Genomic DNA, 25,199 nt, shown 5'->3' with positions numbered 1-25,199 from the left:
ATTATCAAAATCCAACGGCATATGTAAAGCCTACTTTGTCATGTAAATATTTCTGTTCTGTACATAAGTCCAATAACATTGACAAATAGCAACACGCTCTTATTTTGCAGGCACAGCCGTCCAACTTCCGGCGCAGTTACGGTCGTTTGCCGCTCTCTTGCCGCAGCGCGCCGCCCAGAGCGCATTCCTTGTACAGAGTGTTTTCAGCGGACCACAGAGACTTCACATTCCAATGTAGGCGCGGTGGACTTTCCAAGAGCTGCAGGTTGTTTCGTGTTGGCCGAAAAACGTAGCGTTTTAACTCCGTATCGGCGAACTAATGACGCGGATTGTGCGCTCGAGCGACAGTGACTGCTAGCTGTCAGTCGCAGGTGGAGTGGACCGAGGGACACGGTGGGAAATGGGATACAAACAGCAATCAGAGTCTGTACCTTCTCGTTTCCAAAGAGTTTGACGGACTTTGTGAGGTGAGGAGCTGCGTTATTTTCTGTTTGTAACTTCCAAAGTCCTCTTGAACAAACGCGTATTGACTCAGCAGCCGGAATTGACTGAAAAATTACTCAACCAGAAGATTTCAATCTTCAAGTGCAGATACTGGAGGCAAATGCTGATAACAGAGCTCCTGCTACACTGTAAGAGTGTGAAACACAATTTAAAGGTAACCTCTTACCTACTGTGATTTCAAAGTAAGACTTCCGCGGGATCAAGGGTGTGTTAGAATAAACCCTTAAAGGTCCAATGAATAGGAAGTAAAAACTAATGGATACCTAAAGGACGATGGGCAACCTGATAATGTGTTTACTGTTAGTCGTTAAATCTCATTAAAGCTGATTATTCATTAACAGTTTCATTTCAGTGGGGTTTTTTTGGGCCATGGCGGGCTGCTGGCAGTGGTGCCGGCGCTCCTGTGTGTGCTGCCTGTCCGAGGAGGAGAAGAGGACGATCGCTGTGGACAAAGAGATCAAGAGGATCCTCAAGCAGCAGAAGAAGAAGGAGAGAAGGGAAATTAAAATCCTCCTGCTGGGTCAGTGACTGCACACAGAGCACTGCACACACACAGCTGTTTGTCCACCTGTCGCGTTAATGATGGCTGCACAATGATGCCAAATACGTTTATGAATCAAATAAGGTGAATTAAACCAAGGCTGGAATCTGAGAAGACACCGTGAGGAACACCCTACACACAAATTAAATACTGCCTGGCCTGTTTGGTAGCCTGCAGCCAAGACAGAAAACTATGTGAAGCATGTGTCACCATGTGATTATGTAAAGAATGGTCCACATTGGGATTGGTTGGAGATGCGCAGACCTACAGGCCGTTTTCACAGCTGGTTTGATGAGTTTGCACCTGACTGGAAGCAGCCATGCTTTTAATTTGATGCTCCAATGGAGGCAGGTATACCACAGCTGGCAGGCAGAGGAGGTTCATGGGTGGTGAGGTTGGATTAAAGGGACACAATGCTGAAATCAGAGCTGAAACTACAGCTGGTTAATCTGCAATTAGTTTGATAACTGATTAGTTTAAAGCCAGGCACCTTGTTTCATCCTCTTAATTGTAGGGATTTCACTCTTCTTTGCCTTATGTGGTATTAACTGAATGTCGGTGGTTTTTGGACTGTTGGTCAGACAAAACAAGCAACGTGAAGACATCACTTTGGTCTTTAGGAAACTGACGGCCATTTTTGTTACTATTTCATGACGTCCTACAGGGCAAGAAATTACACTCTGCCAAATGTGAACCTGCAATTTCATTTTTTTCAGTTTTAAGTTATTAATACAGGAGGAACAGGAACTTTTTTGGCTGATATTGTAATAGAACTTTTTCCGTATCGTCTCATTTTAGGGCAACATGGACAAATCTGATGTCGTAATAATTATCAGTGCAGTTCCTTGATGAAAAGTATTAAAATTCAGGGGTTAAAAAGTTGAACTTGCGAAGTAGGCCTGCAAGTTAAGATTGTTTTAACTATTGATTTATCTTGTTTATTATTATTAATTTTTCTGATCAGTTGTTTTTGGTAGAGCAGAAGTCCAAAAGCTAAAAATATTGAATTTACTATGAAAAAAAATTAGCTAACTCTCACATTTCAAACGCTGAATCCAGTGAATATGTAACTTTTTACTGATTATCAAAAGTACTGATTCGTTTTCTTTGGATTAATTGACCTTTATTCCCCCAACAGTCACGCAAACACAACATCTCAATATTCAGTTCAGTTTTATTGGTGCTGGGCCATCTGCCTCGACCACTGTTTCACACGTGCCTCAAATTTACTTTACTTCTGAGTCTATCATCAGCAAACTAAATGGACAATGTCACAGTTTCCTGGGGGAAATCCTGCAACAATGTGGAGAAACAGCAAATAATAATGCTGAATCTCTCATTTCCTCTATCACTGTGGGGAATGTCAGAAAAGTGGAAATGTTTGTTGAAGCTTTTCAGATACTTCCAGTTTAAGTTTCCTCTTACGACTTAATGATTGACATCAGGGCAGCACTGACCCGAGCCCAGCTCAATCACGACCTGGTCTGAAGTGCAGCAGGCATAAAATCAAGGAAGCTGCACATTTTGTGTCATGTATTGGCACATTGGAATGCAGCTGCTGTCGGCTTTTGGTGCAGGTAACACAGTGACGCTTTCCGAGCTTTTCACTGCAAACAGCTGGAAACAACACTGATGAGAGCCGTGAGACTCAACCTAAACAAGAAACCCAAAACAATGAGCTGAACGACGTTAAAGCGCTGAGGAAAACTGCAGAGTCAGGGTTATGTAAGGTCAGGCAATTGGCTGATTTCTCAACTGAAACTACAGGCTGCTGAGCTCAATCTCGTTATCATAATTGTAACCTAAACTGAGGTTAACTGTTCCTCTCACCGTTCCTCATTCCAGACATTTCCCACCAGAAGCTTGTTCATGAGACTTCTGACAAATTTTTTAAATCATCCTCATCCATTTCATAAACCATTTATCCAGTTCAGGGTTTTAGGACAGACACATTCACATCTACAGGTACCTGACCTGCATGTGTTTGGACTGTGGCAGGTAACTGGAGTAAAGCCATAAAGACAAGGGCAGAACATGAATAAACAAAGACCAGACCAACACGCTGGCAGGTTCACACTGAGGGACTTAATGCACCTCTGAGCCGCCATCTTCATTGAATCCGGCTGTCTCTAATAATATTTTATTATTATTACTCCCACCTGCTGCTTCAGGCACTGGGGAGAGCGGGAAAACCACCTTCATCCGGCAGATGAGGATCATCCACGGACGAGGCTTCTCAGAGGAGGAGAGGAGGGCCTTCGCCAAATGCATCTTCCAGAACATCTTCACAGCCATGAAGGCCATGACGGGAGCCATGACGACACTCAGAATCCCCTACTCCAACCCGGAGAACGAGGTAGACTCGCACATCCGTGGAGCGAAGCCAGCACAAACACACCCAGTTACACATGAACACACGCACTCACAAACAAACACAGACGTCGACACAGGTGTGCGGGCATCAGGGCAAGCTTAACTGAAGTCGAGGGATTATGTCCACATTATACAAGAGGCATCAAACACTCCGGGACAGAAGCACACACACAGCATGTTGTGGTCTATAAATAGAAGCTGGCAGTATGGCCATGAACATACACAATCGTTGAGGCAGATGTTGGAGGATCACGCACACACAAATATGGAACAGGGCGTCTAATAAACCTACAATTCTCACAGTTTTACAGTTATAATGTGCCGCTCGTCTCGCTGTCTTTCAGATCTACGCCAAGTGGCTGCAGGACGTGAACACAGTGCAGATCACCCAGCTGGAGCGGGGCTACGTTGACGCGATCCGCCGCCTCTGGACGGACATGGGTATCCGGGTCTGTTACAGCCGGCGCTGCGAGTATCAGCTGCTGGACTCCACAGAGTAGTGAGTAGCTGGGAGTCAAAGCTCTCCACACTGTGCCACACCCTGACCTGTCAGTCTGGGAATCAAAGGGTATCACATGATACGACGCTGTCACAGCAAGATGGCAGCCATGATATCACAAAACAGGAATCTATGATAAGCCATCAACGTATTTTATGCACATTTAGTTAGTATCGCAGTAGAAAAGGTTCATGCTACAAAGCACAACAGTCCCACAAGTTAAAGGAATATGACCCGACCACAGCTACCAGAACACACACAGCCCAGTGCACCACCTGCAGCACCACACACCTGCAGAATACAGCGACTCAGGAGCCCCTGTACCTGTCTGTCTGTCTGTCTTACAAATATTTTATGAGTTAATGTGTTTAGTGTGTGTTAATGGCACACAACAAACAGCTATGCTAATAGCTGATAGCTGATAGTTTAGCAGTCTTCAGTCTAGCTCGCTGACAGGTGTAGCAGTACACAATAATTACATGTCATCATAATAATGTAAGTACGACGTTACAGACATCAGGCGATGAGCCACAAGCAACGTCAGCTAACTGTGTTTGAGTCCAGACAGGAGGCTTTAGCATAGCTTCCCGAGCTTCAGCATCAGGCGACACTGATTACAGTGTCGGCCTGCTGGCTACCTTTGTATAAAGCCTCAACCTCACCTTCACGCTGTTATCGACCGGGGGCTGCACACCCACCGCCCAAAGGCTGTGGCACAGAAACGACTTGACCACAGAAAAATAAGAATACACAGGCAGCAGCTCATGTGTGACAGAAAACATACAGCGACACATTGTTTTACTGTTTGTTTATGCCACAACTGACCTTTGTACCAAACCTCACAAGTGGACACACGGCAAAATATAGCCGTCTGGTTGTTTCAAGCTTCTCTTAAAGTACCTTGATATGGTCCCATTGGTTTTGTACCTGAAGTGAATCTGCGCATATTTACACAATGTTCCCTGACTTTTAACAGCACGACTGTTCAGACGGTGTTTAAACACTGCAGAATGGATGTGCTCAGTGCCTTTGTTTATGAAGGTTATGGCCCCGGGGGAAGAAGGATTGAAGGTGACGAGCAGCTCTGATTTCAGCCCTCCTTCAGATTTTCAGACCAATCCCATTATTAACGTGTTTGATTTTTACCTTTGCTTCAGCCCCGCGTCCTCATTAGTCACTGCAGAATAAGTTTAACTCTTTGTATTTAGCTCTGAGACCACTGGAGGGGGCTAGTTCTTCACAGACTCTTCTGTATCCAGACTTTTTCTCAGCCATTGTTGAAACCACCGGTTGATCAAGGAGAAACACCCAGCTGTCTAAACTAAACTAAAACCTCCACAGCTCATCGCACAGATCACCAGAGTCACCCTCGGACGTGTCTCTTCACTCACCGTGAACACATTAAACATACAGTAGGTGCGAGCCTCACGCTCCAAGTATCTGATGTGTCACAGAACAAAGGCTCGACTCAGCCTGCCTCTGTTTTCTCTCTTTTCTATTGCTGTTCTGTTCTGTGTTTACCCAGCGGCTCAATCATCATGGTGTGTGCATGATAAGAGACAGGCAGTCAACATTAGCTAATGACAGCTTGTATCAACACCGGCCATAAAGCTGTCGTCTGTACGCTGGCTGATATGGACTCACCCCGGTCCCTCCTTTTATTTTTAATCAGTTATTTATTTTATTTTTTTTTTTTACCATCACTAGTTCATCGTATATCTTGTGTCCCCTCGGTTTGTTTTACAAGTTCGAGGCTGGATGTGACGTAAACCGAGGCAATATGTTCATACTTTTTAACACTGTGGGAAAACTTTCTTCTTCTCTCTTTGAGCTACATGAGTAACCTGGACCGCATCTCCGCCCCAGACTACATCCCCACAGAGCAGGACGTGCTGCGAGTTCGATTCCCCACCACGGGCATCCACGACTACTCCTTCACCATCAAGACCATCACGCTAAGGTGACCAGTCAGGCATTCGTCAGGGGCAGATCTAATACTGACACGACTCTGTGCATTGTGGGAAACAATCATGTGTTCACAGAGTGGCGAACCTCACCCAGTCGGTCTCGTCATGAGCATGCTGGCACTTTTCTTCCTCACTGTGAGCTTTGCTGGTGTGAAAGCACATCAGAAGGGTGCCATGCTGAAAGTGTTTGGTTCAGTCTACTTCACCGACAGGCAGCCTTGGTTTATTAGCAGCTGTGTGAGAGCGACGTGTAGCTGTGAGAGCAGCCTGTGAGTGTTTTCTTGTCTTGGTTCTCTACTCCAGCAGATTAGATCTGACGAATGAATGGAGGAGGAGGTTTTAGGTTTAGGTTTTAGAAATGTTCAAGCTTTATTTCAAATCTAAATACAGAACCAAAACAACAGAAAACCTGTCAGTGTGAGTACTCTGTGGCTGCTCTGTGCAGAGTTTATCTATGTTCATTTAAATATTAGCAGGTACTGATTGGTTGCCAGTTTGCTTGCCCTTTGAACTCTTCCTTCCTTCCTTCCTTCCTTCCTTCCTTCCTCCCTCCCTCTGCTCCCTGGCAGGATTGTGGACGTGGGCGGTCAGAAGTCGGAGCGTCGGAAGTGGATTCACTGCTTTGAAAACGTCACCTCCCTCATCTTCCTGGCCTCCCTCAGCGAATACGACCAAGTCCTGGAGGAGAGAGAAACCATTGTAAGAACACTGTGTCCTTGTGTCCTTGTGTCACCTCTCACTCAGTTGGTGGACAAAACAATAGAAACGACCTCATGAAAACAGATTTTCTGTGCTTTTCCTGGTCGGATAAAAACAGGTCATTTAAACACCTTGGGATGGACGTGTTTCACAGTTTTCTGAGATTTTACAGACACATTATTTGAAGTGACAAACCCGTCCATAATTAAAATAATCTTTAATTGTAGAACTATATTATTGGATTATTATTACTACTGCATTGAGTCATAAACAGCCTTTTACCTCTGCAATTGGTTGAGATGGAGCTAACTGTAATTGCTTTATACACTGTTTGGTAATTACATCTTTATTAAATTATAACACAAGTTTAAAGTATCATCAAGTAGAAATGCAGAAGTAAAGTACTGTGTATTCATCCATCTTGTTTGGTGTCTCTCATCCTAACCTTTTGTCAGTGTCGCTCTCGCTGTGGTCATTTCATCTGTCCACCAGCAGGTTTCACTCTTGCACAAGAAAACCTCCCCCCCACCCACCCTCATCCTCTCCGGCCCCCTGTCGCCTTCTGTCCATGCCTCCCTCCCATCCTGTCACTAAGCCGTTTATCTCTCACAGCCACTTTTTAGTCTGCCAGCACATTCATTAACCTCCACTGTGGCCCATGTGCTCCAGACCCCCCATAAACTCCCCCCCTCCTCCCTTCAAAAGACTGCTCCCTCTCTGCCTCGTCCTCAGACATCCAAATCCGTCTTGCCATCCCCGAAAACTCATACGTTTCTCATCTGAAAACTCTTTGGTGTAAACCTTTTATCTCCAACACAATCACGCCTCACATATTGAGCTGACGGGCTGCAGCCTCCAGCATGATATCTGTCTCTCTCCTCAGAACCGGATGCATGAGAGTCTGGCTCTGTTCTATACCACCATCCATTCTCCATGGTTCCTCAACACTTCCATCATCCTCTTCCTCAACAAGACCGACATCCTGGCCGACAAAATCCAGACGTCTGACCTGCAGAAATACTTCCCCAGCTTTACAGGTAAGCTCTGGATGCATGTGTGTGTGTGTGTGTGTGTGTGTGTGCTTGTAGTGATCCTCTGCTCTTTCCTCTAGCGCCACCATGAGGTTGATGTTTTTTTTGTTAAATGTCTCAATAACACATTCAGACCCCCCTCATGATGAACTGTCATAACTTTGGTGATAACTTTTCTTTTAGCTTCAAAAGCAGGTCCAGTTTTCAGTGTGTCCAATCACTGGGTTCACGGCCAAAATACCCGCAAAGCAACAATCCATCAGCCTCAACTATACTTTGTGTTTAGTGCGATTAGCTAAGATGGTGAAAATTACAAATGTTAAACCTGCTACACATTAACATGTTAGCGTTGTGATTGTGGGTGCGTTGCCATGCTAGCATTAGCATTTAGCCTAAAAGTTCAGTCTCACAGTGCTGCACTGTAGACTCTGCAAATCAAACAAGCGTCCAATCAGCATTCTTGCTGAAACCCTGTAACGACCCCCCAACCCAAACCTTCTTTTGGTTTGATGTCAAGAAACTATTCATCCTTCACTTTGCTGTTCTAGGACAAAAAAAAATTCTACACTCTTGTTTGGCATTTTAGAAGCTGGACGATTTGTTTCCACACTTTACAAGATGAACTACAAACTTTTAGTAAAACTGATCAAAAAAGTTACATGTTCTAGTGTTCATGAGTGCGTCTGTCTGTGAGTTGTAGTTTTTTGACCGGGGACAATTATGGCGGGAACATGGACGCAAAAAAACAGTTCTGAAATTTCCCAAATCAAAGCCAGCGCTTTGTTGAAGCTAGTTATCTGTAGGTGTGTATCCTCGTCACAGTGTGGACCGAATCGAGACCACGACAAACAAAAAAAAGGGGGTTGTGATGTTGTTTTCCTCCGGCCAATTTCCTTCAGGTGTGCAGCTATCTCATCTCGTCCTGCTGCATCGGGTGGAAATAATGTATCATTTCAAAAGAAATCATTTGCAAAGTGATTTCAGCCCCAGTGCAGCCTTGACTCTGAACTGGAAAGGTTGTCCCTCCATCGCTGTCCTGGCATCAGCAAAGCCAGCAATCATTATAGCTTTTTTTAGCAAGTGCTTTTTCTCTCTCTCTCTCTCTCCACACACACACACACACACACACACACACACACACACACACACACACATAGCTTTGTTCCCATCACTTCAGAGGACATTACATTGACTTACATTCATTTCCTGGAGACTAACCACTACTTGCCTAAACCTAACCTAATTCAAGTCTTTACCCTAAAATTTAATGATTTACATTATGAGGACTTGTGTTTTGTCCCCATAAGGCTGGCAAGTCCCGGCAATGTCACATGTGAACACATACATGTCCCCACATTAGCAACACAAGTCCACACACACACTCAGAGTTGCAAATGAGTCACTTCCAGGTACTTGGTCTGCTTAATGATGTGGCTGCAGCTCGTTGCTCTGCTGGTGTGAAAGGCTGTAGAGCGTTACCCTAACAGCCCCCCCCCCCCCCCCCCCCCCCCCCACACACACACACACACACACCACCATCTCTCCCTCTGTTACCCTTGACAACCACAGACAGATACTGTGCTTCCCGCAAGCCCTGCACCCCCCGCAAACCTCTGGATGTACATCTGTGAGGTGTGTGTGTGTGCAGGGCGGGAATTAGGTGCAATCAATTACTTGTGTGTCTTGAGTGCAGCTGCAGTGCGCCCACTGTGTTTCACCATCAGCATTAGCAGCGTAAAATAATGACTCATACGGGGTCAAGCTCCTTGATGTCAATTTAACCTTCGACAACTCTGAGCGGCTCCCACCGCTGGCTGCTGTTTGCTGCCCATGCTGCCGTGGTCCTGTGTGGAGACTGTGTGGCCCTTTTCGCTGCTGCCGTAAATACATTTGACGGCTTCTGTCGCTCACTGTTGTGCTGCTGTTGAACTGATGGTGGAACAAAAGAGCTGAATTGAAGATGTCGCTGTGGGCCCCGTGAACATTTGATGGCCATTCTGCACAGATTTTTTATATTTCATAGATAAAAATTATGGATTTAATCAATAATGTAGATAATTAACAGTTGCAGCCCTAATAACAAATTTCTCTGGTGTGGGATCAATAAAGTCTTATCTTATAGACTGGAGCCTCTGTTCTTGCTCCTGTTGCCTTTAATGATGTGGCTCCACCGTTTTTATCATGCAAATCACACAGGCTACTTTTCAGCTTTTGCTTTAACGACATCACGACATCCTGATGACATGTAGTTGGTAGTTACCAAATCATAAACAGGGTAGTGTTTACTGAAATAATAAAGAGGGAAACTCAACAGTCGATTTTGATTCCTGTGGTCCTTCAAATAAGATACGAGATGGGAAATTATAGAGCAAAACTTCTTCTCAGATGACAAGATTGAGAGTTATTATAGTGACAAGGGACCATGTTTCCTTATTCCAGCCTCGCTCATGATTTTTGATAACACTGTTGCATTACAACAAAATCTTGTCTTGGACTTAATACTTTGCTTCATGTGAAAATCATGCAGGATCACTGAAGAAAGAGATGCACAAATGTTGAATGTTGACTGTACTTTAATTGTGTTTTTGTACACATTGCCTCACTGAAAATGTGCTCGTTACTCTAACCTTATCTAATCTATGACTGGTCCACACGTACATTACATTTAAAAAGAATCCCATCCACACAAGCACTGTTTTTAAAAACCATCTCTGTCCATGTGAAAAGGCAAGACACAAATGGAGCGCTGTACAGAGGATGCCAAGCCAACAGGCGGCGATATAACACTAACCCTTAAGCCATGTTGGCCAAACACAAGCCTGAAAAAGCTATTATCGTTGGGTATTTTTGCTCGAAAATTTACAACAAATCAATTATCATAATATTTGCAGATTCCTTTTCTGTCACTGGACTAACCGATTATTTGACCAGCTTTTAGCAGCTCTCGTCACATTCAACCTCATCTCCTTCTCACCCCTTGGACAGGGAAGAAACGAGACCCAGAGGACGCCAAGAACTACATCTGCAAGCTGTACGAGCAGCAGGCCATCAACCACGACAAGCGAGAGGAGCGAAAGACTCTCTATCCACACTTCACCTGCGCCACAGACACCAACAACATCCGCAGGGTCTTCAGCGATGTGAAGGACACGGTGCTGCTCAAGTCTCTCCGGGACTACGGGGTCATCTGAACTTTCCCGTGGTGGTGAAAAACAGGAGGAGAATGCTGGCTCTCGTCTCTGTCTGGACCGTTTACTTCTATGAGTGAAGAACCCGACGAAGGCCAAGATGTCGTTTCTTTTTCCACGTTAAAAAAAAAAAAAGCTGGCTTCTTTCTAAAACCAAGTCTGTGCTCCTCTCTCACCTTCGCCACCATCTCTAGCCCACTCACTCCTCCTCTTCCTCTCGAGGTGAAAAGGTTGAAGACATTCAGGGATGTTGGGGATCATCTGACTTCTGATCATGGAGTGAGAATAAGTGATCGCCCCCCCCCCATTTTGATGTTTTTTCTGTTTAAAAAAATGAAGTGTTTGGGTCATGCAGTGACTGAATTGATCCATAATTGAAGAAGAAGCAGAGATGCTATGAAGTGCTGTGCTGCCATCAGTGGAGTAATGACTTCTACAAGTGGAGATGGGGTCATGCTAGCGTGCACCACCCTGTCACACACATTCTAAGTGCTTTATTTGATTCCACCAGGTACGTTCAGGTGTATTAGATGCACACACTGTAAACACACAAACATTTTCCATTATGCACCGTGAATGGCAATACTCAAATTACTATCTGCTGCACCTTTTCTTATTAGACGTCCTGTATCAGGGGATTTTCTCTGTGATTAATGTCACCACCGAGTCTTTGGTTGTTATCAACACCGCGCTCCTGTCAGAGTGCCAAAATCCCTATTGATTACAGTTATCTCACACTGGCAATATTTCTTACACATTATCTTATTCGACACATCTGCTCAGCGCTGTCTCTATCAATTATCAAGCGCAGAAAGACTGTAAACTGTCTCCTATTTAGCCCTTTGTCACGACGCCACAGCGGCAGTATGTGACGACATCGCTCCATGACCCTCCAGTGTGCTTTAACTGTGCTGCACAGCCGGTAGAATCACAACGGCTGTGATGTGGATGAAAAAAGTTTGCATATAGTTTTAAAATGTTGCTGACATCAGTTTTGCTAAAGTGTGCTGACACCGAGGCCTGACCTGCTCCACTGATGATTTTATGTTTTAACACAAGTTTTAAGAAAAACTGTGATTGATGCACATTAAACGACATCAGATCATTTAATAGTATATGATGGCTTATTGGTAGGGAAAGATAAGCACACGACAAAGGAGATTTGGATGGTTTAGGTCCAAAAAAACGGGGGGAAAAGGTTCTTTAAAGTGGCTATAATCAATATTGATAGATTAACAATGGATCACATGACTACTTGTATGCATCAAGAGGGACGGCTCATTTTTCTTTTCTGTCCCAAAACTTAGTTTCCGTTCACCCTCACCGCTCTCGTAGTGTTGCTTCCGGGCACAACAGGCAGCTGTTCTGAACAAAATAAGTTCTATTAAAACCACTTGATGCTACCCGCACAGCATGAAACACCAGACCGATAAAGTTTGGGAAAAGCTGGTGAACGCAGCGAACGCTTATCAGCTAAAGAGCCAGGTATTTCCCTCAGGTCACAACTGAATGAATGCTAATAGATTCTGCTTACAGTTCACCATGTAAAATTAAAAGGACACCGTTGTGCATAGAGCTTGTTTCTGCTGCTCCCAAGTGCCTAAAAAAAAATCAGTTACAGCTGGTTCAAGTGCTTAAATGTTTATTTTTCAGTGTTTGTGAAATGTGCAGTTTCATACTTACAGCAATGAAGCCAACAGCAGCTTTCAAACAGCATGACATGAAGTGTTCACATAGCCAAGTCTTTGTGTGGTTTAGAGGATTCTGCTATTTTCAGCCATCTCCGTTCAATTTACCTGTCAGCTCGATGCAATTAATAGACTTCATTAAAATCAATACAGTAAATATGAGCACAAATCATCGCTGGGGGCTGGCAAGTTTTAAAAGGTCACAAAGGAAGGAACTGAGAGTTCTTGGACCTGTGTGAGAAAACAGCTCGATGCACACTGACGAGCTGAAATCAGCCGCGGTGAAAAGGATCCAACAGGCGATCTGCTGGATAAAGGGTAAAGAATACTAATACGAGGTGGCACTGCGAAGTCTCTGTGCGTCCTATTTATATCAGTGTGTGGAGAGGGGAATTTTATAATATTGACTGGAAGCGTGAGTTCTACCCCCGTGTGCGTCATTGAGTGTTGAGTGTGTGTTGAGTGGAAAATGACATTGAAATTCATTAAATTAACTGACCTTGATGGGAAGCTAACATTAGCACACAGTGTGTCTGTTATGTGGTTTCAGCTGTTGTTTTGCTAATTGTACATGAAGTGCTGCGATCCTCACACACTGCTACACCTTACCGATGCCTTCAAACACAAATGTATAGTTTTCCTCTGCATTTACTGATGACTGCTGTACCTTTGATTGATTTTTAACTGCTGTGTTTTTAATTATTGTTTACCAACAGCACATAAACTGTGACCAGAGAACTACTTTTCGTGCACTGGGTGACGGAAAAGTAGTTCACACGTTGTGTAGACTCAGGTGGAGGAAGCGGGCAAATACTTTTTTTCTAGTTAATATTAAAAACAAACTATTGAACAGGGCCGCTCTGCTTGCTCGTGTTTGTCTTCCCTGGCAGATTTGGCCAGAGAGAGTCTCCTCGTCTGTCTGTGTGATGTGTTTTCTCTTCACCGCGCTGTGAGGCTCCGTCACCAAGACAAACATGGTCTCACAGGCTGCAATCACATGTTCGCTGTGACTCACGGTTTGCAGAAGAAAACACGTCAGGATTTGCACGGGATTGACGCATGGGATACATCTGTTGAGAAAACTTTGCCGTGTTCAGAGTCTGAAAACGTAAATTTGGCAGTTCAGGCTTTACGCAGTCAGATGATAGTTGTTAAGCCGTCTTATTCTTCATCCCACTGGCAGAAGCAAAGTAATTCCTCATTAGTGAGTGACAAATCGCTTCTCCAAACAAAATTCGGTTTTCTTAGAGCGGAAATCACAGCGCTGATCGACTGACAACAAAAGTACACGCTGCATGACACAGGTTGACATGCAACACATATTACACAGAGAGACAGATGGTGAAGAATGTCCCCGAGTTATTTCATCGTAATACACACAAATGAACGTGCACACACACACACACACACACACACACATTGACTGTGGCTGGTAGTGGCTGTCAGAGGAGCACACCACAGGAGGGTGAGAATGTGATCCTGTGGCCCTGGTGACTGTCAGCCTCATCCACACGACTTGACAAGTGTGTGCGTGCATGTGTGTGTGTGTGTGTGTGTATGTGAGACACAGAGAAAAAGTGATGAGGTTGTGTCGTGCTTGTGCACTTGTGCGTACAGGAACGTGTGTGTCAGTATGTCAGCAGCTGTGTGTACATCTGTGCCTGCCTGTGTGTGTGTGTGTGTGTGTGTGTGTGTGAACCCACCAGACAGTGACAGGGCCAAGGCAGTCTCTCCTGTTTCAGTCTCACAGCTCTGTCTGCCATGAAGGTGCCTCGTTACCGTGGTCTCATCACTCCAACTCCCGGAGCCCCTTCCACCTGCAGCCACCATCACTGCAGTCACTTCACCATGAAAATGCATTCGAAAAAACACGGACTGAAACAAAAGACTGCTACTTACCTCTGACATCTAAAAAATAAACTAGGAAGAGATTGAGGACGCTGTTAAAATGACTCAAGTGAATACCCATCCTCCATCCTGCAGAGGACACTAATGCTGCATTCACACGTTGGCAGAAAACAGGGAAAGCTCCTGTTGTTGTGACTATAGTGTTCACACATTATTCTACTATTATTAGCTTTGCCGGCACACCTGATAAATATGCTAAATTGGTTCGTTTTGCTGCATATGACTAGCCATTTGTTAGTGTGCGGTATCATTTTAATTGATTGTATTAGTGTTAATGATGGATTTTATTTAGACATAACGGCAAGTGATGGAGGCTTTACAGCCAATTAGCCAAATGGGAAATACCCTGAGAAGGTTGACGTGACTAAAGCAGCTCTTTGGAAACCAGTAAAATGACTTCAGAGGTGAATCTGCATGCAGCACCCGCTCCTGCATTTACACAACTTTATTATTACATGCTACATGTTGGACATCTGTTGGCTCGAGCTAGCTAACAGCTAGCTAATGACACAGCTACTAGCAGTGATAATGCTAACACAGATTATACTAAGTTAGCTTTTGCAGGAAGTGAGACATGAACGACACCAAAGCACTGATCACTGAGCCTGACTTTTTATCAAACAGCTATAAACACAGTCAGCTGTCATGTGTTTCTTTCTCACCTGTTTCTGTGCAAAACTATCCACCACTTTATTAAAGTCCAGGGCTCTAGATGCTAACATATGCGCTCAGTTTATTGCAGTTTAAAGGACAATCAAGCTCTTTAACTTCCTGGTTTTTGCACACGATGTCATTCAATCTGCAATATTGAGAAGAACTCTGTGGAAGCTGTGGAGTGAGCAGTGAAAGGTGGACCTCAAAGCCAGGTTTTCTGTTTTTTTTTTGTCTCTTTTGTTGTGTGCAGATTACTGTTGTAAGTCTAAGCTTATTAAGTTTGAAATAAGATCAGTTTTGTTTCTACCCAGAAGAAATCCCCAACGACTGATTCTGCAGAAGCTCACAGAACGGGCTCCATTTTGAGACAGAGCCAGTTTTGCATGTCTGACATTTAAAATGATTGATTCCGCCGGGACCGTGTGAGCGAGGCTCCGAAAAGTTGGCTGTGCAGAAGAAGATGAGGGGATTTGACAACAGGTGGGAAGCCGTTCCTTGGTGGCCTTTACTGATGATGAGGGATGTGTTTATGGAAATCTCTAACGACATACCCACATACAGCTACCCCATCAGATAGCTGCTGTTCTGATCAACCCCCCCCCCCACCTGGATCTTGGCAAAACCCGAGCTCAGGATTGCACAGGGTGCTGAGCGAGGAGGTGAGAAGTCCAGCAGCTTCTGTGATCTCCTGCGAAGAAGCAGAGCTGAGATGCGTCACGCAGGTTAGCCCCTGGGCTTTTTGAAACCTATTTTGCTGCCTGGTTTGTTGCTATGGACTGCCTGTTGCTGATAAGAGCCAGTCAAAGCTTTTTCCATTTCCAGTGTTCCTCAAAGCAGATACACACCTGCTGTGCACTTATCAAACACGCGCTCCACATGTACACATGGATGGACGCATGGATTCTACGGCAGCTGCAATTACAACAAAGACCTGTCAAGATTAGTGTGTAAAAATAGCTGCAATAATGTAAACACCTGTAGAACACAATGAAACCCAATACAAAGCGCTGCTACAAAGTGAGGCTGATGTTCAGAAAGGTGCAGGTTTAACTGCACAGTGATGGCTGTCGCTATAGTTTGGGATGGGATTGCATCGCTATATATTGTAAGATGGTGCTGTTATTGTGCACCCACCCTGTGTATTTTCAGCATGGCAAGGGAGACATGTTTTTCAACCGGGTCATTTCAAAGCCGTTGCAGCATATGGGCACAAAGAAAAAAAGGCGCTTATCAGTCCAAGAAATGAATCAATTTGCCAGCATGAATCACCATTCAGTTTCCCAAAACAGCTCCAGCATTTGCAGTTGCACCTGGCCCTTTGTGGCCCGAATCTCGCTCGCTGCGTGCTGTCTCACAATTCAGAGGGGGCAAGAGTGGGTCAGAATATTGTGCATCAATAAATTCTACAAGATCTGGTCTCTAGCAAGCAGGCTCTGAGTGTTGATCAGGATTGAAATCTAATTTAAAAACCACCACAACAGGAGATTATTACTCAGTAATAAAAAACAGTAATGTTGCTGTTCATGTTCTATCACTGTTATGTTTATGGGATTATCGCTTGTTGTTGCTGTAGAGACGATCACAGCTAATAATTCAGCGGCAGAAAAGGATACGGTGAGCGGGAAAATGATGGCAACGGTGATGACGAGGGTGAAAAAGGACAAATAGATGACAAACGAGATGAGGAAGAAAAGCGTCTTTTCTGATGTGTTCTCTGCTCGGCAGCACCTGGCTCAGACTGCATCTTGTGTATTAATGAGTTTTTGAGAAACTGCTGTAGGGCATTGGTTTATTAATGTGGAGGAGGGAGCAACACAAAATGTTCCCAATTAAAATGAAGATGAATTGCAGCAGCGAGTTCCCTATTGTGGCTCTACTTCTCTAAATCTCTGCCATACAGACAGGTCATTAAGCATTAAAGACTGCTCCGGTCCCATGGCATCGAAGCCTGAACACATCACATCCCTTCCTCAGAGCACTGTGTACTGTACGCCAGAACCACAAAGCTGTGCGGGGCCGAGGACGAGGCTCAGATGGACTGAGCTCAGATGGACTTAACTCACCAGGATGATTTGGTGTGGTCAAATTAATTAACATGCATAATTCAAGTCATAGCGCCTTCAAGATGTGCTGCACTGTGACATCCCAAAGTTTTCAGGAAACTGCGTCATTTCCATTTAGATTTGCATGAAACCAAAGGAGAAAATTTTTCTTTTCAATTTGCCAAAGATAATTTTTCTGAGGTTTGGATTGTTGCTTAATTTCCAGGAAAAACCCACGTAATTTGGTACGCATGAAAAAAGAAGACTGTTCATCTGGTACACTTCTGCTTAAAATGGAGGTTGGTGTCAGGGTGGAGGGGGGAGTAGAAAAAAACATTAGGAGGAAAAGTGGGAGTTTATTCATTTAATCTATAATGGAGACATGAAAACAAATACACGGTACAAGCCGGACTGGCTCAATAATCAGCCTTCATTTTCCTCTGAGCTTGTAGCCGGTGGCAGACAAAATTGCCTAGAGAAAGCAGAACCAGTCTAAATGCAGATGGTGTCATTAGTCTATAGCCATGACATTATGCAATCAACGTTTACTTCATAATGATACCTTAAGGCAAAAAACTTGTCTATTACCAGTTCCCTTTTTTTCCAAGTAATTGCCAAAGCGAGAGTCTTTTAGCAGCCAGCAGGTCATCTGAGCGTCTACAATCAAGTATGCAATTCAACATATACTGAGTTTCTGATAATTAATGAACACAGATTGAATAATTACAATATTGACTTATAATAATACTAATAATCAAATTGCAAAGTACCTTCCACAAATCAGGTTGACTGTGTGTGGTATTATGATACACAGAGGTTGCTCATCGTAAAAAGAAAAGTCATTTGGAAGAATGGTTCTTGCTTTGCTTTGTATTTCTTTCTTTAGTCCGATCCCGTTACTTGTCTTGTGACCCCTCAGACTGATCTTTACTCACACCACAGTACATTTTGGGTGTGAAGCGATCTGATCGATGTCATTCAGCCATCAGCCCAACAGCTGAAACAAGTCTGATGCATGTTCGTATGTTCTGCTCTGCTGCCGTGATGCCTTTGTGCTTCAAAAGAGCCTTTTGTGGCCTTTTCTCCCTCTTTTCTTTGTCACTCTGCGGGGTGCCACTCTGTTCGCTTCATCTAATGGAGCGCAAAGCAAAAGGAAGAGAGCGATCGCAGATCATCCACTCTCATCTCTCCCTCGGGGCTTCATGTACAGCATGACACACCCAGACACACTGATACTCACACACAGAGATGTATCTAAGTTCTCCCTCACATCTTCCTCCTCCCACGCAAATACTTAATGACAAAGTTTTTTTTAAAAAGTAGATTTTTCCAGCTGGGCAGACACTCGGTGAGGGATACGCTATTTACCCCATTATTATCCCTGACCGCTGACACTAAATCAAATGGAAAAGTACACACACAGATATCTGTAGCCGGGGGAGATGCTGGTGAGATATGAGATCCACATTAGGTCAGCTGCTTGGCGCTTCTAACTGGAGAGGTCCTGTCTCTGTGGCCCACTCCTCTCCCTGAGGGAAATCACTGTCTGGTCTGGTCTGGTTGAGAGCAGCAGTTTGTCTGTGAAGCACTTTAAAAGCTCCCTGTTATACTAATCTGCAGGGAGTAACCCAGTTTGGTGGAATGATTGACGTACGGGGAGTGTGTAGATGTGTAAATAAGAGGGTATTTCTTCTTAATTCTTCACAGAATTAAAGCTAATTTAAATGCACTACAATTTCTGGATCATATGAAAACAAAGGCTTTGTAGCTCAAATGTCTCTAATGCCGGGATGAGACTACGAATAGTTTTGTCTTTGACGATGGTCACCATGTCAGATTTAACGATCACAGTGCCATAAACTCTCGCCTCATCTTGGTCGGGTGAGTGGCAAGACTACACGTATGACCCCAGCTAATCTCATTCCACGATCACGCACGAGCTCAGGTGTCATCGGGGAGATGGGTAAAGCAACTGTCAATCAAACTGACATAAGCGTTGTGTGTGATACTGGCGGTCTTGTGTACTGGAAAAAAATGGAAAAGAAAAAAAAAAACCTGTGGATGCGCTATGACATTAAACACAAATGCAAGGGGTGGAGTAAACTGCAGCCAATTCACTTATTGTTTATACATCTACTGGGTAGCATCCGGATAGCAACTAGGACAGAAACAAAGAGTTTCACATATAGTCGCTTTATTTCCAGAGTTATTTATTCTATGAGGAGCAGGTTTGCATCAGGCTGCTTTAACGTTTGATCTGGAATTAGTAATGATAAGCACATTCCTGCAGTTAGGTCTGGCTTTTTTTTTTTTTTTTTTTGGACTCGGTCATTGTGTTCCCTCGAGGAAACATCAAATAGTCAAGGGTACTGTTGATTTTATCAGCTATAGCTTGCTATCTAATTAAGCTGACACTATCTGAATGAGTCAGTTGTAGTCACCACCTCCTGCTGTCTCGTTTTAAAATGGGAACCTTGAAAAAGGTCTGAAAAAGTCTCAAATATGCACTTGATGACTACAAACATGGTATTGAGTTAAAACACTGAGGCCAAAAAGACGCAGGCAAACAGATGTCTCACCAGCTGACGATCCATGACGTGGACATAAAGAAAAAGCTTTGTTTTGGTATTGCAGTGTGGAGCTACTTAGTGCTGGTATTATGTATAATCAGGAAAAAATGAAAGTATAGACTTACTGAATTTTAACATAACCCTGTTTGGCTACTTATCCTTGTCAGTATTTCATAACAGGAACATTATATTTCTCTTTTGATGCTACAAAGAAAGTTGAGGGCTATCAGTCTGTTTGATGATCATATAGTAACACTGTCGTCATAATGAGGTAAAGAGTGTGGAGATACACAGCGGATGTGCTCGGCATGAACGAGTCTTTTGTTATGTAACCTGTGAACCGAGAAAATAATGTAGTTCCATGTACTGCAGCTTACATCAGTGTCACAGATGGGAGACTTTTACTGACTGACTGGATGAATGAATAAACTGAAAGAGGATTTCTATGGAGCCTTACAAGTACTGCTTGATCCCGACTGCTGTGCCATCTGTGATAACCTCTGAGTTCAACACTCTCAACACAGCTGATGGGAAGAATATAGAGACAAACAAATCTAAGTGATTGGATATTTATATCCCGCTTGTCGGGGCACTTAAAGTTGTTCTTCTGTTTTTCATTCATCCCTAGCTGGAGCAGCTCCATTCCCGAGGAGCCTGCCATGACAGGACAGGACGCCTGACACTTCTACCTGCTCCATGGTCAATAAGGCATGCCCACCCACATCACCTGTGTTCATCTCCACTTCACAGCCAGCCTGACCCCGCCGGCAGTGGAAAGAATCTCAGTGCGAATAACGGACCTAATCCCTACCTCAACAGGACTGCACAGGGTCCTGAATCACTTCAGAAAATGTGAACTCTTCCCTTTCTTTTATTCATTCTGTCTCCAGTGGTTAATAATGATCCAAGTATTCTGAGGCAGATTAATCTACCTCTTATATGACATTGGGGGGCTGACCTTCCCAGGAGTAGTGTCCATGTTATTGTGGTGTGATCTTTTATTAAAGTGGATGTATTCAGAAAGACATATGTAGTGCAGTGATGAATGACGTGTGCAAGAATTCCTTTGTGGATCTGAGTGTATGAGTCAGTCGCATGTTTTCCTTTGCGTGGTGTTCATATAAAGAGAACTCTGACAGAAAGGAATAATTGCTGTGGTTACTGGGGGAAAGAGAACTAGGATGTTGAAGAGGTATCTGTGACATTAGCGCAAACAAACACTTTAATTTGTAAAGTATTAGCTTTTGTGTTTTTTGTGTCTACATGCCAACTCTTACTACAGCTCCCTGGACACGACTCCCTGATGTGGGAAAATCCAAAGATTAACAGACCTGCTGTGTCTAGTTATGGTCGCTAAGTTATCGTTGTGCAACTGCTGTTCTGACGAAGGGGTCTAATGCCAAATGATGATGTAATAACATCATTGTTTGTGAGGAAATTTCAACAAACAGTAACGGAAACTGCAGTTCCTCGTATGGCCACGTGAGGCTGGCTCCAAAAGCGAGTCAATCCCCATAGACTTCCACATTAAAACGTCCAATTTTACAGCAGAAATAACATCCGGTCATGATGCTGTAAAATAAAAATGTGTATGCGTTTGTTCTTGTTCAGTATATGTGTACTTTCACCTGTGTGACGTGCACGTGTGACTGGCTGGAGGGGAAGTGAAGCCTCTCCACGTGTGAGTGCTGCACAGGCTCCTGAAATGTGATCGAAGTAATTATGGCATTCAGCGGTGCATGCAGAAAGTGCAGATAACACAGGGTGTCTGAGAGAACTCTTCAACAGTGGCTTTGCCTGTCTGTCCTGCACAATTACAGGCTGAGGAGAATGTGTCGCTTCTTCGGCGAACCACTTTAATGTAAGTAACTACTTCTGGCTCTTCAAAGACCCATATTGTTCCTCTGTACTCATATTACATTCACATAAAAGAACAGATGGTAAATTCTGAAGGGGAACATGCTCAAAATTTCTCGTAGCCTGTAACAAGACTCTAATGTTTTACTTTGAATATTTTCATAACCTAATTACTCCTCAAACCTTTATAAGCCTGTAATTACCCATAATTTTGCACTCACAGAAATTTTGCATCCTCCTTTGTAGATTATATGGCATCATATTAATTTGTAGTGATTAGTACAATTAAGCCATTGCCATTAGGCTTTTAGTTGATGTCCTTGCTCAATAGATCATCAGGCTTAAATTCTCAAAAGCACCCAAAGTACTCAAATTTTATGTTTTTATGCTTTCGGAGTCTAGTCCTGCATGCACAGGATTCCTGATTAGAAAAGACCTTCATTTTGTATTAGCAGTAAATACCTTTGTGTGGTGCATAAGCAGTGGGTAATTTTACACCGTCCAGAGTAGGAAGATAGACCATTTGGAAATCCAGGTTTTGTTATTTTTACTATCATCTGTAAAGCTAGTTCTAAACATCGAGCCTGGGTACGTTACGCCATCAAGAGCGACTGCAACTAAACTCACTGAAAAACACACTGAGGATAAGAAGGATGATGAAGTAAAAGTCAAACTGGCCAGGGCAAACAAGCTAGCTCTGACCACCTACTGCTGGTCAGCTTACACAAATTCCTTTTTTTTTAATCAGGAAAATCTTTATGTCTCTCTGTTCATAATGTCTGACGAGAATAAGGTGTTCCTTTAACTAAAAAGTAGTTAGAATAAAAATCTGATCTTGTCAGTGGGAAAAACAAACACTTTAAGTGGACATACTTTGACGGTGAGCAAACACCCACAGGGACTACACTGTGGCCTGTTTCATGGCTGCCGACTGAAACCTTCTCTTTCAACACTGGATCAATTTCAAAAGCTGTTGTTTCCATTAGTCACTTGGACACAAAAACATGGGAAAACAGGGTCCATAAACACAGAAACACATCTGACTGGAAGTCCTCCCATTTGTCTGGGACATTGAAACCTTCCAGGAGTAGGAAATGAAGTCCAGTGTGCTCCTCCGCTCAAAATTAACCGGTTAGCTAGCGGTTAATGAAAGCAAAATTAACCAAAACTGACACCCCTAGTAGAAACCCAATGAATTAGTCAGTAAGCCAGTTACTCATCCTGTATGTTTTATTCCTGCAACTCAGCCGCAGTGTGTGACTGCTTATTTAGCCTCAAAGCTGCAGGGAGTTTGGAGGCGTTTACAGGAGTTGTGTTTCCTTCCAGAGGGGAGTAATGAGAATTACAGAGACAGATGGTGTGTACGCGGTGGCCGATGTTCTAGCAGCACATTGTACCACCTGGGAGGCAGAAAGAGCATGAGTGCTATAAACTTTGGATCCCCGGGTAACAATTTTCCTGAGCATCACATTATTGCACTGTGCCAAAACACAGAAGTGGGCTCCTCATGCAGCAGAAATTAAAGAAGATGATTCAAGTCACAAAAATGGACTCCAAAAGGATAACGTATGCAGCGTTAAAACATGTGCAGGTTTAATGAGAATCAGCTGTCCAGTGTTTAACATCTTGTTATACTTTCTAGCTTGGCTCTTTCCTCTTTCCTGTTTTTGTCTCGCCAAATTCAAGTTCATTTTGTCATTCCAAACATTATAGATACTGTTGAACTAGCTTTTCTGTCTTCATTGTAAACTTCAGTGATGAGGTTTGTGTGTATTTGTATGAATGAGTGTATGTGTGTGCTAGTACTGTACTTTCTGAAACCAATAGTCTTTATTTTGCAATAGCTTCCCTCTAGCTTCCTGTTCAAACTGGTTCATCTGGTGGTTTGACTGGTCATCTAATCAGTAATTTACATGTTTCCCTTACATATCAATATCATACCTACATATCATATATAAACTGTTGTATAACTGTATACTAAAATAAATACTTTTTTATTGTTTCTCATAACTAACACATCAATCACATTAGCTCTTTAAATCCAACTCTGTAACACTGACACACTGTTTTCTGTGCACCTTCATCACTGGCTCGGCCTAGCGCAGACTTGAGTTGAAACCAGCTGTACTAGAAATCTGATTTCCTTTTTCTTGTTGGATTGTTTAAATTCAAGGATTTTAGAGGCTTGATGAGGTGAAAGTGTCCAGTATTTTGTAAGCAAAAAGGAAAACTGGGAAAAAAAAATCAAACAATGTTATTTTCTGCCTTCTTTCTTGTTCTTTTAAAAATCTTGGGAACCTTCCGGGCTCATCTGATTAAATAATACCTCATAGACAGAGGTGAACAGCAACGTTAGCTCTGACCTTATACCTGAGACACAAATCTAAAAAAATCTCGTCTATGGTGCTTTCTTTTTAGTTTTTTAGGATACCTCCATAACACTTAAGGAAGTAAGTAAGTAACGTTCTATTTTATGTCATTTTGGCATGCACAGTTCGTTTGTCCTCATGACAATATAAAATAAACGGTAAAGCTCTCCCTACAAACACGGTAGTACAGGAAAGCAGCAATGACATGATCAGCAGGATGTCACCTGGTCTCTGCAGCCCTGAGGGAGGGCTCCTACTGTTAGCTGCACGTCCTCAGAACAAGTTTCACCCACGCACAGCCTTTGTTCTTGTCCTCTGTCTGGGTCAACAGCTGAGGGAGGAAGTGGAAAGGCTTTATGGAATGATGGAGCTCTGGACTGGTGCGACTTCACCAGTCGGAGCAGGAGTACAGCACGCTAAATGATGCGTCATTACAGTGATTCCATAATGGCGCTCTAATTGGGCCCAGGCGGCCCGGCAGGAGCATTTCATGTCAATCATTTCTTTTTCTGGCGCTCTTTCTCTGGCTGTCATTCTATCTCCACCGGCTTTCCTTTCGGTCTATCTGCTGTCTATCTGTCTAGCGTTTTCATGTCTGTTTTCATCTGTTGTCCTCAGTTTCTGTCTTTTATCTTGTCTGTCTCCTCCACTTTCTCAGTCTTCCTGTTTTCATGAATGAGGAAGAGATACGTGAGAGACAGACGAAGAAGAACAACATGTTTCTCAGCGCAGGACACTCAGGTGAACCATTGTGCTTGTAGTAACAGAATCTATACTGCTCGTCGCCCCTGGCAATGTAGGGAAAGGGTTAGCAGAATGGCTGGAATATGTGAACAATGGCAATTACAAAGCTTCATTCATACTGGTCACCTACACAGTGTGATGCATACACACTCACAGAGGAGAGTCAAAGGCTAGACAGCAGCGCCAGGTTACACAAAAGGCTCTCTGCTCCACTGAGCAGCTTTTTTCCACTGTTTGTCAGTGAAGAGAAGCATCACCCGCAACAAAACCATGAATTGAGCTGAAACTATTACACACAGTAGTGCACCACATGAGGCATTTAAATGAAATTAAATGGAACCTATTACTAAATAATATGAATTAACAGAAATTGGGATCAAGAAGCCACTACTGGGAGGGAGAGTGGGGGGAAAGGTGGCGTGTGCATTCATACGAATAATACTGGCTGATTTACATAAAAATGCGAATCAATTAAATCAGTTCAAAAAATAGCTGGCAACAAATTTCATCATTAGCTGGGTCTATGTTATGATGCACGGCGTGTGCTGTAGCAACATCTCCTGTA

The 25,199-nt window shown here is 43.5% G+C and overlaps 1 protein-coding gene across 2 annotated transcripts; it reads left to right on the top strand.

Moving 5' to 3' along the window:
• Positions 1-207: 207 nt before the first annotated feature.
• LOC143318392 (guanine nucleotide-binding protein subunit alpha-14-like) lies at positions 208-13,335 on the top strand. Of its 2 annotated transcripts, none has more exons than XM_076726678.1 (8): positions 208-467; positions 857-1,024; positions 3,217-3,401; positions 3,763-3,917; positions 5,749-5,877; positions 6,454-6,583; positions 7,467-7,620; positions 10,600-13,335. In XM_076726678.1, the coding sequence occupies exons 2-8, from the start codon at positions 874-876 to the stop codon at positions 10,803-10,805; spliced, it is 1,110 nt and encodes a 369-aa protein (XP_076582793.1). In that variant the 5' UTR covers positions 208-467; positions 857-873; the 3' UTR covers positions 10,806-13,335. The 2 variants fall into 2 exon arrangements, with proteins under 2 accessions (XP_076582793.1, XP_076582794.1); XM_076726679.1 differs by having other exon boundaries at positions 846-1,024.
• Positions 13,336-25,199: the final 11,864 nt, after the last annotated feature.

This window comes from Chaetodon auriga, chromosome 3 (genome assembly GCF_051107435.1).
Source record: "Chaetodon auriga isolate fChaAug3 chromosome 3, fChaAug3.hap1, whole genome shotgun sequence".
In the NCBI taxonomy this organism is placed as follows: Eukaryota; Metazoa; Chordata; class Actinopteri; order Chaetodontiformes; family Chaetodontidae; genus Chaetodon; species Chaetodon auriga.
This window is presented reverse-complemented; position numbering and strand designations above follow the sequence as displayed.